This window comes from Heptranchias perlo, chromosome 1 (assembly GCF_035084215.1).
Source record: "Heptranchias perlo isolate sHepPer1 chromosome 1, sHepPer1.hap1, whole genome shotgun sequence".
Lineage (NCBI taxonomy): Eukaryota > Metazoa > Chordata > Chondrichthyes > Hexanchiformes > Hexanchidae > Heptranchias > Heptranchias perlo.
In genome coordinates this window covers 172,222,383-172,238,369 of record NC_090325.1, presented here as the reverse complement: position 1 = coordinate 172,238,369, position 15,987 = coordinate 172,222,383, and the positions used below count along the sequence as shown (strand labels likewise).

General features: G+C 42.3%; 1 protein-coding gene across 6 annotated transcripts in view; it reads right to left on the bottom strand.

Annotated features, from left to right (window-relative positions):
* The window catches only part of inpp4b (inositol polyphosphate-4-phosphatase type II B), a 784,892-nt gene that overhangs the window by 141,701 nt on the left and 627,204 nt on the right, over positions 1 to 15,987 (bottom strand). For all 6 annotated transcript variants that reach the window (XM_067993821.1, XM_067993786.1, XM_067993776.1 and 3 more), the window contains exon 15: positions 3,976 to 4,153. In XM_067993821.1, the coding sequence (XP_067849922.1) occupies positions 3,976 to 4,153 (178 nt within the window). The remainder of the gene's footprint in view (positions 1 to 3,975; positions 4,154 to 15,987) is intronic.

Below are 15,987 nucleotides of genomic sequence, written 5' to 3'. Positions count from 1 at the left end.
AGTTCGACCAATCCTGCTTTGGAAAAGGGTACCACGAGGTATATTAGAAGACTTTCCCTCTGATCTCCTCTCCCCCTCTGTGGCGACATGCCAAGAATCTGTTCAGCCGCTCTCCATCAGAGATGCAGCTGAGATTGGCAATTCATATTCTGGCAGATGAAGGGCAAGGGTGATCCCTCCACCCTCCACCCTCCACCCTCCACCCTCCACCCTCCACCTCACCATGGTGCAACGTGCTGCAGCTTCAACGCACTACGTGAGAAAAGTATGTTTTTCTTCCTTACTCTCTTCAAACATGATTTTTTTTATTTGTCTTTCGGATGAGGCGTTAAGCTAAGGGCCCTATTTGGGTGGGTGTAAAAGGTCCCACAACAGTATTCGAAGAAGAGCAAGGGAATTCTCCAATTTTCAAGCCAACATTTATCCCTTATCAACACCACCAGAAAAAAAAATTACTGGTCATTTATTTCATTGCTGTGGGTAAAATAGGCTGTTTTGTTTGCTTACAAAATAACAGTGACTACGCTTCAAAAATAATTAATTGACTGTGAAGCACTTTGGAACATCCATTAACGGCCTCATAATGGGGTTGCTCCCTCAACGCCAGTACTCCTGTTGTTACTTTTCCACAGGGGCCTATCGCTGGGTATCCGCCTATTTCAGCTGATAGGTCCCTTTTAATATACAAATTGGAGTCCTTTGATGTGGATAGGATACTGATTGCCATTTTGGGACTGAACTGGTTGGAGCATGCACCTTGCACACTCTAACCAGTTTTACTGGCGCGACTGCCGAAGAGGCCCCAAAAAGGTAAGTTTCAAATTATTTTTGTAATGCCCCACAAAAATAATTTAGGCTGTTGCCGTTCTGTGATCATGACCTCCACCCCACCTTGCTGCTAGCTGGGCGACCTCAGAGTTCCCCGATATTGAACAGGCGCGGGTCGCAGTAGGACGCCCGTTTGGCACCCGCAACACACCGGTTCTATTTAAATGAGGCCCGGGCCTCAAAATGGCTCCAGCCTCTTCGCTGCCAGAACGGGCAGGCAGCCGCCCAAAAGTTAAAATCTACCCCTATACATCTAAGTTCTTTGTTTTCTTTCAGTATTAAAACTCTGTTTCAGGAAGCCAATCAGTGCAAATAAGCAAATTCAAACAAGAAAATGGTCAAACATTAAACACTGTCCAGGCATCTTACACTGTTTTACACGTTGCTATAATAATGGTATATATTCTCAACATACCACTTACAAGAGGACATACTGATGGCATAATTATGGATGATTGAAAGTGTGTAAAATTCCCGTACATTGAGGAGAACAGCCAGTCACTGTTGCTCAGGTGCTGAGTACTTCTTCTAGGAGTGTTGTTACTGGAATCATTTTTGTTTTGTATATCTGGGAGATGATTGTGATGGTGTGTGCCTACTGTCTATGTGGTATTAGCCTTTCCCTCCTTCTCCAGGTGGCGTGGAGGATAATTTTCAACTTTACCACTTGGGTAGCAATCCGGCGGAATGGATCACCTGTCTATTACAGAAACCACCTTAGTTTCATTTCCATTGATTTCAGCCACCTAGACCCCCACATTCTGGAATTCCCTCCTCAAACTTCTCCACTTTTACATCTTTCTCCTCCTTTAATATCTTCCTAAAATCTCATCTCTTTGACCCCTTCAATGTATGCTTCTTTGAGTCAACATCTGTCTTTTCCTTACACCTCTGTCAAGAGCCTTGAGATTTTTTATTGTGTAAGATGCTATATAAATACACATTGTTGTTTGTGGTGGGTTTTACCACTAGAAAACTTATATACCAAACATACCACATCACACAATGTTCACAGATTCCAGCTCTCCCTGTCAGGTAAATGATGGAAATTATGTGGTCAGTTGACACATTTGTAGTCCTGCCCCCGAATCCAGCCATTTTAGGATGCCACAAACACTTTGATCAGCACTGGCATCCCCTGAAATCTACTTTCTTGACAGCTCCCTTGTTTCCAGGATGCATGGCCCAGATGAAATTAATTTCTACAGCCATAAAAATGGAAAATAATACTCCAGATATTTTCAAATCATTTCACACCAGCTCGGATCCTCTTTCACTAAAAGCAGGATTTTAAGGAATAACTGTAGCTTCTCCTGTATAAAAGGAATTAGTACATCTTTCCTGCACTTAAATTTAGGATTGCACTTGTCAGAGCATTCCTTCTGTTTCTGTATGAAACCCAGAAAGATGTGACGAAGGCCTTCTCACTGACCACTGTTCAGGCACCCTATATGCATAACTAGAGGGACATTTATTCAATGTGAAGTATTTTGGCATGTCTTGAAGGCACAATAAGGTACTATACAATGAAAGTTCTTTTATAGTGCGCTGGTCAGGCTGCACCTTGAGTACCGTGTCCAGTTTTGGTCACAAAGAAGAACTGTGTGGTTGATCTCTTGTATCAGAGGATTGAGTTACAAGGAAAGATTGTTGAAAACAGGGCTGTTCAGCCTTGAAAGGAAGTAAATATAGAAAGAAAAATGAATTTCATAAAACTTGCAGAAAGAGGGTGAGGGGTCAACAGGAAAGGTCACAGCAAATTTCAAAAGCGGATCAAAAAAGTGATCAGAGGGTCAAAGAGGGGACTAGATATGAGTACAGCTGCAGGCACTAAACATAACGGCTGGAAATTCTCCCAGTACTGTTACAAGAAGAGAACAATTAGGGAAGAGGTGACAACCTTAAAAGATGTCAATGGGGATGAAACTAAAAATGAGCAGAGAACAGTTAATCCATACAATGAACATTCTTTGAAGTAATGATTAGTGAAGGCAAATACTAGCACGCCCTTCAATAATGGAAATAATCCATGAGGATTATCAACTTCGACATCAACAAAACAGATGTTCTAGACAGGCTTAAAAAGGACAAATCCCTGGGCTGAGAGAGACTAGGGATGCAATTTGTGACACGCTGACAATTGTCATGAGGGAGTCAATGAATGTTGAAGAATCCCCATTACAATGAAATCAAACTAATGTAGCACCTGTAATTCAAGGAAGAGAATAAATCTAATCAGGGCAAGTACAGAATCATCAGCATTAACTAGGGGGGTTGGTGAAGATGCTATCATTAGCCTACCTGGGCTAGGGAAAGAAAAAAAGAATGGTGAAGGTCCCACTCGTATTCACTTTCTAGTATCCTCTCCTGGAAATTCTGCTGAGTGGATGTTGTGAAATGACATGGTCAGACTGGACCGTGATGGCCCTTAAAGTCAAACTGTCTATTGACACTCATTGTCTAAGCTCATACATGAAGAACAGATACTTGGTGGAGGTACCAAAAGGCCCATGAAAGAACACCCCAGCATGAGACACTGCCTTCAAGATAGAATAGAAGACATTTTAAGGAAAAAGTGTGCACTTTAAGTGATTACTTCTTTACAATTCCTTTCATCATATTATTCTTAAATTGAAAAAATGCTTATTTCATTAGAAGAGGGCTTATTTTGAAATTTAATATAACGCAAGCTTAAACAGAAAGTTAACTCTTTAGGTGAGTGCCATCACTGATAGGTACTCACCACAGAATTCCTTTCTGCCCTCCAAATATTTTTAGTAACTCTTTTTTTAAATAATCCTCTATTATGTAATTATCTTTTCTGTGAAACCCTGTACAACATCCAAGGGGAGTGGGGTGTTGATAAAAGATTTGAGGGTAGATTTTACAAGTTCACGGCCCCAGTGCAGAGCTCGATGCACCCAGGGTGCAAAATCTACCCTAAGAATCTCTCTTTGCCACTCTCATAGAAACTGTTGAACAAGTTTCCCCATCTTCATCCCTGAACTCCCCCCGCACACTCCCCCACAATCCTCAACCAAGCGTTAGCTGAAGAATTAAGAGAGCTGGGAGGTATTCTGGATAAGAACGGACAGTACCACAGAGCTAAGATCCTTTTTAAGTAAAGCCAACAATCTAAATTCTTACTTTTTCACTGAGTGTTTTCAATGCATCTTTCAGGTTGTCACTGGAGTGTTGCCTTGCTGCAGTAAGTAGAAGGTCTGTGTTGCTCAATATGAGAGGCTGAAGCTTATAAATGTTGGTTATAACTTCTTTTGCTTTGGTGGTGTCTTCGGGTGAATAGTAAATATACTGGTACGCTGAACTAGAGAAAACAAAGAAGAGAAAAACTGTTGCATACCAATAAGGCCAAAATTGAAACTGAAGAAAAAGGCATACACTAACTACATAGACAACAAAGGAGAGGATGACAAAAAGGAATACGAAAAGGTTAGGAAAATTCTTTTAAAAATTAGCAAGGCAAAAAGAAACTATGAAATTAAGTTATCAAGGACTATAAAAAGAAATAGTAAAGTATTCTACAGGCACATAAATAACAAAAGAAAAATCAGGATAGGGTAGGGCCACTAAGGGGATACACATGATAAACTCACAGGTAATGACAGCGAAACGGCAGAAATATTAAATCATTATTTTGCCTCAATATTTACCAGGGAGACTAACATGGTGGGCATGACATTAGAAGAAGAGAATAAAAAAAATATAAAGACATTTAAGATAGAAAAGGGGGAGATAGTTGATAAACTAATCAAACTTAGAGAGGATAAAACCTCTGGTCCAGATGGATTGCATCCATGCATATTAAAAGTTAGGGAAGAGATAGCAGAGGCACTATTACATTATAAAAAATCATTAGAAAAGGGGACAGAGGATTGGTGGACAGCTTGCCATTCCTTCTGCTACACTCCCCTGACTCCATATGCTCTGACCTTAGTCATGCTAATGTGATTCCTATATTTAAAAAAGGGAGATAGAACCAGTCCAGGGAATTATAGGCCAATTAGCTTAACATCGGTGGTAAGAAAGATAATGGAAACCTTACTCAAAGATGTAATTTTTAAAAATCTAGAAACCGAAAATATAATAAATAGTCAGGATGGATTTCAAATGGGAAGGTCATGCTTGACCAACCTTATTGAATTCTTTGAAGAAGTAACAGAAAGGGTAGAAAAGGGTAATGCGGTAGATGTAATATATTTGGATTTTCAAAAGGCCTTCGACAAGGTACCACATAGTAGACTCATGACTAAGGAGCATATGGAGTCAGGGGAGTGTAGCAGAAGGGATGACAAGCTGGCTACAAAACCGAAAGAGAGTAGGGGTTAAAAGGTAGTTACTCAGACAGGCAAAAGGTAGGAAGTGGTGTTCCACAGGGATCGGTGCTGGGACCACTGTTGTTCACCATTTGCCATAAACAAATTGGATTTGAGAATCAGAAGTACAATTTCAAAATTTGCAGGCAACACCAAATTGGGGGGTATAGTTAATACCATGGAGGACTGGGACAAAATACAGGAAGATGTTAATAAACTTGTAATTGGCAAATGAATTTCAATATAGATAATTGTGAGGTATTACATTTTGGTAGGAAGAATAAGAGGGCCACATACTGCTTGGATAATAAGAGTCTAAATGGATCTAGTTAATCTGGATAATAAGAGTCTAAATGCGGTCTCCTCTATATTGGGGAGACCAAATGCAGACTGAGTGATCACTTTGCTGAACACCTCCGCTCTCTCCGCAAGCGTGACCCTAACCTGCTGATCGCTTGCCATTTTAATTCCCCTTTCCACTCCTACTCTGACCTCTCTGTCCTCGGCCTCTTACACTGTTCCAGTGAAGCTCAACATAAGCAGGAGGAACAGCACCTCGTCATTCGTTTAGGTACTTTACAACCTTCCGCACTCAGCAGTGGATTTCAATAACTTCAAATCATAACCACTGCTCCCATTTTTTTGGTCAGCTAGTGCTGGTAATGGTTCTGCTGCTGCCATTTACAGCCACTCCAGATCAATCTTTTGTTCCTTAGCCTGTCCCTTTTTTATGCGTTCATGGGATATGGGCGTCGCTGGCAATGCCAGCATTTATTGCCCATCTCTAATTGCCCTTGAGAAGGTGGTGGTGAGCCACCTTCTTGAACCGCTACAGTCCGTGTGGTGAAGGTTCTCCCACAGTGCTGTTAGGAAGGGAGTTCCAGGATTTTGACCCAGCGATGATGAAGGAACGGCAATATATTTCCAAGTTGGGATGGTGTGTGACTTGGAGGGGAACGTGCAGGTGGTGTTGTTCCCAGGTGCTTGCTGCCCTTGTCCTTCTAGGTGGTAGAGGTCGCGGGTTTGGGAGGTGCTGTCGAAGAAGCCTTGGCGAGTTGCTGCAGTGCATCCTGTGAATGGTACACACTGCAGCCACAGTGCGCCAGTGGTGAAGGGAGTGAATGTTCAGGGTGGTGGATGGGGTGGCAATCAAGTGGGCTGCTTTGTCCTGGATGGTGTCGAGCTTCTTGAATGTTGTTGGAGCTGCACTCATCCAGGCAGGTGGAGAGTATTCCATCACACTCCTGACTTGTGCCTTGTAGATGGTGGAAAAGCTCTGGGGAGTCAGGAGGTGAGTCACTCGCCGCAGAATACCCAGCCTCTGACCTGCTCTTATAGCCACAGTATTTATGTGGCTGATCCAGTTAAGTTTCTGGTCAATGGTGACCCCCAGGATGTTGATGGTGGGGGATTCAGCGATGGTAATGCCATTGAATGTCAAGGGGAGGTGGTTAGACTCTCTCTTGCTGGAAATGGTCATTGCCTGAGCACCCTGACCTTACCACCCTCCTTGCCTTGCACCATCATCCCTTTTGTCATTAAATCACTCATGCCCTCTACCCTATCGCAGACCTTCCCTTTTGTTCTTTCCTTCCTTCCTTCCTTCCCTCCACTCCACTCCCTCCCCCCCCCCCCCCCGACCCCACCGCCCTTACCCTGGCTCTGTACTTGCTCAAAAACTTTAACTGTTTTAACATCTTCCAGTTCTGATGAAAGGTCTTTGACCTGAAACTATAACTCTGTTTCTTTCTCCACAGATGCTGCCCGACTTGTTGAGCTTCTCCAGAATTTTCTGTTTCGATTTCAGATTTCCAACATCTGTAGTATTTTGCTTTTGAAGAGTCTAAATGGGCTAGAGGAGCAGGGGTACAGATACACAAATCACTAAAAGTAGCAACGCAGGTTAATAAGGCCATAAAAAAGCAAACCAAGCACTGGGGTTCATTTCTAGAGGGATAGAGTTGGAAAGCAGAGAAGTTATGTTAAACTTGTATCGAACCTTGGTTAGACCACACTTGGAGTACTGTGAACAGCTTTGGTTTCCATATTATGAAAAAGATATAAAGGCAATGAAGAAGAAGTAAAAATGATTTTTACTAGGATGATACCAGAATGGAGAGGTTATTCCTATCTGGAAAGATTGAACAGGCTGATGCTCTTTTCTCTAGAAAAGAGAAGACTGAGAGGTGATCTGATAAAGATCTTTAGGACTATGAAAGGGTTTGAAAGAGTTGTCGTAGAAAAGAACATATGAATATAAGAAACAGGAGCAGGAGTAGGCCATACGGCCCCTCGAGCGTGCTCTGCCATTCAATCAGATCATGGCTGACCTTCAACCTCAACTCCACTTTCTTGCCCGATCCCCATATCCCTTGATACGAACATACGAATTAAGAGCAGGATAGGCCATTCGGCCCCTCGAGCCTGCTCTGCCATTTGATAAGACCATGGCTGATCTGATTGTGACCTCTACCCTACCTTCTCCACCATAACATTTAGCTCCTTTGTTAATCAGGAATCTATCTAACCCAGCCTTAAAAATATTCAATGACCCTGCCTCCACCACTCTCTGGTGAAGGGAGTTCCACAGACTCACAACCCTCAGAGAAAAAAAATTCTTCTCATCTTCATCTTAAATGGGAGACCCCTTATTTTTTAAACTGGATCCCCTAGTTCTAGTCTCTCCCACAAAGGGAAACATCCTCTCAGCATCCACCCCTTCAAGTCTCCTCAGGATCAATAAGATGTTTCAATAAGATCACCTCTCATTCTTCTAAACTCCAGTGTATACAGGCCCAACTTGTCCAACCTTTCCACATAAGATAACCCCCTCATCCCAGGAATCAGTCAAGTGAACCTTCTCTGAACCGCCTCCAAAGCAAATATGTCCTTTCTTAAATAAGGAGACCAAAACAGCACACAGTGTTCTAGACGTGGTCTCATCAATGCCCTGTACAACTGTAGCAAACCATGTCTACTTTTATATTCCATTCCCCTTGCAATAAATGGCAACATTCCATTTGCCTTCCTAATCACTTGCTGTACCTGCATACTAACTTTTTGTGATTCATGTGCCTCAGAGTTCTGCAATCTCTCTCCATTTCGATAATATACTGCTTTTCTATTCCTCCTGCCAAAGTGGACAAGTTCACATTTTCCCAGATTATCCTCCATCTGCCAAATTTTTGCCTACTCACTTAACCTATCTATAATCCCTTTGCAGGCTCCTTATGTCCTCTTCACAGCTTACTTTCCTACCTACCTTTGTGTCATCAGCAAATTTAGCAACCATATATTCGGTCCCTTCATCCAAGTCACTGGATTCCCCTAGAGTCCAAAAATCTATCTATCTCAGCCTTGAATATACTCAATGATTCAGCATCCACAGCCCTCTGGGGTAGAGAATTCCAAAAATTCACAACCCTCTGAGTGAAGAAATTCCTCCTCATTTCAGTCTTAAATGGTTGGCCCCTTATCCTGCGACTATGCCCTCGAGTTCTAGACTCTCCAGCCGAGGAAACAACCTATCAGCAGCTACCCTGTCAAGCCCCCTCCGAATCTTATACGTTTCAATGAGATCATCTCTCATTCTTCTAAACTCCAGAGAGAGTATAGGCCCATTCTATTCAATCTCTCCCCATAGGACAACTCTCTCATTCCAGGAATCAATCTAGTGAACCTTCGCTGCACCACCTCAAAGGCAAGTATATCCTTCCTTAGAAAAGGAGACCAAAACTGTACACAGTACTACAGGGGAGGTCTCACCAAAGCTCTGTACAATTGTAGTAAGACTTCCTTACTCTTGTACTCTAAACCCCTAGCAATAAAGGCCAACATGCCATTTGCTTTCCTAATTGCCTGCTGTACCTGCATGCTAACTTTTTGTGTTTCTTGTACCAGGACACCCAAGTCTCTCTGGACACCAAATTTAATAATTTCTCACCATTTAAAAAAGATTTTGTTTTTCTATTCTTCCTACTAAAGTGAATAACCTCACATTATACTCCATCTGCTACCTTCTTGATCACTCACTTAATCTGTCTATATCCCTTTGCAGAATCTTTGTGTCCTCCACATAGCTTACTTTCCCACCTAGCTTTGTATCATCAGCAAACATGGATACATTACATTCGGTCCCTTCATCCAAGTCATTAATATAGATTGTAAATAGCTGAGGCCCAAGCACCGATCCTTGCAGTATCCCACTAGTTACAGCCTACCAACCTGAAAATGACCCATTTATCCCTTCTCTCTGTTTTCTGTCCATTAACCAATCCTCTATCCATGCTAATATGTTACCCCAAACCCTATGAGTCCTTATCTTGTGTAGCAACCTTTTATGTGGCACCTTATCGAATGCCTTTTGAAAATCTAAATATACGACATCCACAGGTACCCCTTTATCTACCCTGCTAGTTACATCCTCAAAAAACTCTAATAAATTTGTCAAACACAATTTCCTTTTCATAAAACCATGTTGACTCTGCCTAAACATATTATGATGTTCTAAATGCCCTGTTACCACTTGCTTAATAATGGATTCCTGCATTTTCCCGACGACTGATGTCAAGCTAACTGGCCTGTAGTTCCCTGTTTTCTCTCTCCCTCCTTTCTTGAATCGTGGGGTTACATTTGCTACCTTCCAATCCGCTGGAACTGTTCTAGAATCTCGGGAATTTTGGAAGATCATAACCAATACATCCACTACCTTTGCAGACACCTCGTTTAGAACCCTCGGATGTAGGCCATCTGGTTTAGGGGATTTATCGGCTCTTAGTCCCGTTAGTTTCTCAAGTACTTTTTCTCTACTGATAATAATTACTTTAAGTTCCTCACTCTCATTAGCTCCTTGGTTCCCCATTATTTCTGGTATGCTTTTTGTGTCTTCTACTGTGAAGACAGATACAAAATATTTGTTTACTGCATCTGCCATTTCCTGATTCCTTATTATAATTTCTCCTGTCTCAGCCTAGTAAAATTGAAGTCAATGGGAAGCAGGGGGAAAACTCTCCAGTGGCTGGAGTCATACCTAGCACAAAGGAAGATGGCAGTGGTTGTTGGAGGCCAATCATCTCAGCCCCAGGACATTGCTGCAGGAGTTCCTCAGGGCAGTGTCCTTGGCCCAAACATCTTTAGCTGCTTCATCAATGACCTTCCCTCCATCATAAGGTCAGAAATGGGGATGTTCACTGATGATTGCACAGTGTTCAGTTCCATTTGCAACCCCTCAGATAATGAAGCAGTCCGTGCCCGCATGCAGCAAGACCTGGACAACATCCAGGCTTCGGCTGATAAGTGGCAAGTAACATTCGCGCCAGATAAGTGCCAGGCAATGACCATCTCCAACAAGAGAGAGTCTAACCACCTCCCCTTGACATTCAACAGCATTACCATCGCCGAATCCCCCACCATCAACACCCTGGGGGTCACCATTGACCAGAAACTTAACTGGTCCAGCCATATAAATACTGTGGCTACAAGAGCAGGTCAGAGGCTGGGTATTCTGGGGCGAGTGACTCACCTCCTGACTCCCCAAAGCCTTTCCACCATCTGCAAGGCACAAGTCAGGAGTGTGATGGAATACTCTCCACTTGCCTGGATGAGTGCAGCTCCAACAACACTCAAGAAGCTCGACACCATCCAGGACAAAGCAGCCCGCTTGATTGCCACCCCATCCACCACCCGAAACATTCACTCCCTTCACCACCGGCGCACTGTGGCTGCAGTGTGTACCATTCACAGGATGCACTGCAGCAACTCGCCAAGGCTTCTTCGACAGCACCTCCCAAACCCGCGACCTCTACCACCTAGAAGGACAAGGGCAGCAGGCACATGGGAACACCACTACCTGCACGTTCCCCTCCAAGTCTCGCACCATCGCAACTTGGAAATATATCGCCGTTCCTTCATCGTCCCTGGGTCAAAATCCTGGAACTCCCTTCCGAACAGCACTGTGGGAGAACCTTCACCACATGGACTGCAGCGGTTCAAGAAGGCAGCTCACCACCACCTTCTCGAGGGCAATTAGGGATGAGCAATAAATGCTGGCCTTGCCAGCGACGCCCACGTCCCAAGAACAAATTTTTTAAAAGCCTCTAAGGGACCAACATTTACTTTTGCTTCTCCCTTGCTTTTTACATACTTGTAGAAGCTCTTACAGTCCATTTTTATTTTTCTTGCTAGTTTACTTTCATATTCTATTTTCTCCCTTTTTATCAATTTTTTGGTCTTCCCTTGCTGGTTTCTAAAACTTTCCCAATCCTCAGGCTTACTATTCTTCTTGGCAACATTAAAGGCCTCTTCTTTTAATCTAATACTATCCTTAACTTCTTTCGTTAGCCACTGGTGGCTCACTTTTCCCATGGAGTTTTTATTTCTCAATGGAACGTGTATTTGTTGAGACTATTGAAATATTTCTTTAAAAGATTTGCCATTGCTTTTTAACTGTCATACCCTTTAATTTAATTTCCCAAGCTACCTTAGCCATCTCGCCCCTCATACCTATGTAATTGGCTTTATTTAAGTTTAGAACTCCAGCTTCGGACTTAAGTACATCACACTCAAACTCAATGTGAAATTTTATCATATTATGATCACTCTACCCCAGGGGATCCTTTACTGTGAGATTACTAATTAACCCTGTCTTATTACACAATACAAGATATAAAATAGCATGTTCCCTGGTTGGTTCCATGACACATTGCTCTAGGAAACCGTCTCAAATGCATTCCATGAACTCGTCCTCCAAATTACTTTTGCCAATTTGATTTGCCCAGTCTATATGAAGATTAAAGTCCCCCATGATTACACAAAGATGTTTCCACTTGCGGGGGAGCTCAGAACTAGGAGCCAAAATTATAAGGTAGTCACTAATAAATCCAATAGGGAATTCAGGAGAAGCTTCTTTACCCAGAGTGGTTGGAATGTGGAACTTGTTTCCGTAATGAGTAGTTGAGGCGACTCACATATATGCATTTAAGGGGAAGCTAGATAAACATATGAGGGAGAAAGGAATAGAACAATATGCTGATAGGGTTAGATGAAGTAGGGAGGGAGGAGGCTCATGTGGAGCATAAACACTGGCATGGACCTGTTGGGCCCAATGGCCTGTTTCGATACTGTACATTCTATGTAATTCAAATAAAGATTATTAGAGCAAGAAAATAGCAACACGTTGGTTAACAGTGCACAAAGTAACATACTTTTTTTATTCACAACACTAATTTTCTCTCCCCCCTTTCTTGAGGAGACTAATGCAGCAGTATGGCTGCATAAGTTTTGAACTGGTCAGTCTGGTTTCGATGTGACCTGTCAAGATATTTATAAAATGTGAACTGCATAGCAAAAGTCTACTTTATAAAAAAGAATTCCATATTTTACACTTCACTTATGTGTCTTATGACATGAAGCTTTACTTATTAATGTTAGTACAGTTTTAAGAAATTTTCATCAGCAGAAATGCAAATGTCAAATCTCAAGCTGGGCACCACCCCGTCTCATCTTTGATTAGGGAGATGGTGCTAACCATTTCCCAAATGAGCGTTATTTGTGTGCGAGACTTGACAGTGAGTGTTGGCAAGTCACTTAAGCACAGGGAACATCGCACCTGATCTCAATTCCGTCCTCATCTGATGTGCACACACAGATTTTTCAGCAGGAGTCATTGGATAGCAATCAGGTGCCGAAACTTTGGCTGATTGTTCCCCTTCTTAATGCATGGGTTCTTAAAGTCTACTTTAAATTTAGAAAGCTAAATTTATCATTTAAAACTGATCAGTTATCAACAAGCTTGTCACAAGCTGGTAAATGGCACATTGTCAACCTGTGTCTGCGTATTCTAACATCTATTTAAATGCAGCTATTTTCCCATAACGATGCAATCATTTCAGACATCTGTCTGGTACAGTGCAGTATAAAAGTGAATTGCAAGCAGCTGAAAGTGAAGGAATTTCTCTGGTTGTGAATGTTAAAGAACTCTCAATATTGACTGCACACGGCCAGAGTGCTTCAAAGCTACACAACTAAAATAATAAAAAGCTTCCTGCTGGACTATATGCTCATGAAAACAGACCCCCAATCCACCCAAGTCTCCAATAATTATTTGCTGTTAATTTTTAAGGTAACACTTGGCAGAGACCAGGGATTTCAACACTGGAAGTTGAATGGACAGATCAGAGAGAACCAGAAGGGAGGAGTGAAAATGCAAACAAATTCACTGAGGGGTAATATCCTCATACAACATGTGAAGCTACAACAAAGCAAAGGATTTGGACTTAAAATTCCCAGATTTTTTGGGAAGCAAAAGTGGTGCAGTTCTAAGTGTAAGAAACTGGGGGTATAATTTAGATACACTAGAGTTATACCTATTTTAAACTCATGCTAAATTCCATGCTGGCAAAAGATGCACCCATCCCTCTAAAGAGATGCATGTCTGCAAATGACAGGATAATGATGGCAAAAGGTGCTGTCCAGATAGTCCACCATTTACATCAGAATTACACCTGACTTAAATTAAGCCTGTAGAAAAGAGGGGTACTTTACCTGCATGAAAAGTCAAACCAAAAAGTGGTCGAGTTCATAGGCTTTGAATGTCCACAAACTTTGTCTGAAACATTAGCTTAGACTGAAATGATTAGAAAAATCTCTTCTCAGCTGTGCTACTAAGGAAGGATTCTGCAAGATGCCTTTCAACAGTTTCAGGCAGGGCAAACGTTTGCTTCCTACACTTCTGTCATGGAACTCTTATTATGAGGTTAACTATAGGCATTCCCATATATGCCTGGTTGCTCTGATGAGGTTGTTAAACTTCTTCCTGCTTGCAAAGGGGAAGCTAGATAAGTACATGAGGGAGAAAGGAATGGAAGGATATGCTGATAGGGTTAGATGAAGTAGGGTGGGAGGAGGCTCATGTGGAGCATAAACATCGGCATTGACCAGTTGGGCTGCATGGCCTGATGCTGCGTTGTAAATTCTATGTAAAGCATTCCAGGGGTTCGAGGAGCTGGTACTCACTGCCAGTCACCTTCCTTCACAAAGTGCATACCACATTCCTGGTGGGCTTCAGACTCCTGACCTCAAACAGAATTGACCCTCTTGCTCTGCATATGTATTAGAAGAACACTTAGATCTAGCTCCCTGATGTTTGCCTCTTGATTCTTCGATTTGGCTGCATTCTGACCACCTAGGTTGCTTACTTCCGCTAGTGTTACCAAAGCTTCTTTAAGCAGGTTTTACACCAGATCTCAGCTGCTCCTCCAGCTTTCTTCCTACCTCTCCTCCAGGTATTTTCTGACCACCGTGCAAGATATTTGACAGCCCTCCCAAGGTATCTTCCAGCTCCAACCACCCTGCATATCTAAGTGACCAGGATGATTCCAAGCCTTAGACCACTTGTTATGAAGAAAGGGTCAAGTGACTGAAGTTATTTTTGCTGGAGAAAATAAAACCAAGGGAAGGCATGATACAGGTCTTCAAAATAATGAGAGGTATAGATAGATAATATTTTAACTTGAACAATGAACTTAAGACTGGAGGACATAAGTATAAAATTCATAAGCCTTGAGCAATGTTCGGGATTAAAAAAAAATAATTCTCCACATGATGGTGGATATATGGAAAGCATTTCCTATGTACTTGAGTGCAGTCCAGTATGATAACACATACACTGGATAGCTGTTCACTACATCCCAGTCAATGTGAGAGATTATAGTCTCATCATCTTTGTTATTTCCATTTTCTCCTCCCTTTTGTGAAGGCATTAACTCGTGTTAGGATACAGTTCCACACCACCAGTACTCCTCTGGCACCTCATCCAAGTTGCTGTCCTGTGCATGTGAGTCCAAATAATAAGTGCCAATGGATTACTCAACTAATCATAGCTGAGATCAGCTAACTTATTAAAGGATAGAGCATGAGAGCTTCCCAGTCTGTAAGGCTTGGTCCTTCATTGCATAATCCATTTAACTACTGAGCAATAGAGAAGTCCATAAATGGTTTCTGATAGATTTATAGTTGAGCATAAGATGCTAACTCCCCTTTTAAAATATATAGGGGAGAAATTGGACACAGTTGTACCTATTTTTTGGACATAAAAATTGTTCGGGGAACAAATTTCTGGTCACAATGTATTGTGCTCAATCTCTCCCGGAACTGCGTTGGCTACTAAATTGAAAGGTGACAATTTCCAAACGTGCAGGGCGCCCACCTGAAACAGGCATTGGGCACCTTGAATATGCTAATAGGGTTCCTAATGCAATTTTAGGATTCCAATGCAGGTCATCAACTGGGCAGAGCATGCACTGCACTGGAGGCTGCACACAAAAAGATAAGGAAGCTTTTTTATAGTTTCATTTCTGTGGAGCCAGGGGGATCAGGAGTGTGGATGACCCCGCAGTATATCTGTGGATCCAGGAACAGGAGTGCTTCTCCTGGTTCCACAATAATACCGCAGGATCATCTCTCCACACCACCGTTATCTTTGGAATGTTGGCCTTTATCTCAAGGAGGCTGGAAGGAAGTTATGCTTCAGTTGTAAAAACCTTAGTCAGACCCCATCTGGAGTACTGCATTCAGGTTTAGGCACCACGACTCAGGAAGGATATACTGGCCTTGGACAGTGTACAGCGCAGATTCACCAGAATGACACCGTCTTAAATGGTTGAATTATAAGGACAGGTTGTATAAACTAGGCTTGTATTCCCTTGAGTTTAAAAGGTTAAGGGGTAATATAATCGAGGTGTTTACAATGATAAAGGGATTCAATAGGGTAGATACAGAGAATCCAAAATAAGGGGGCATAATCTTAAAATTAGAGCTAGGCCACTCA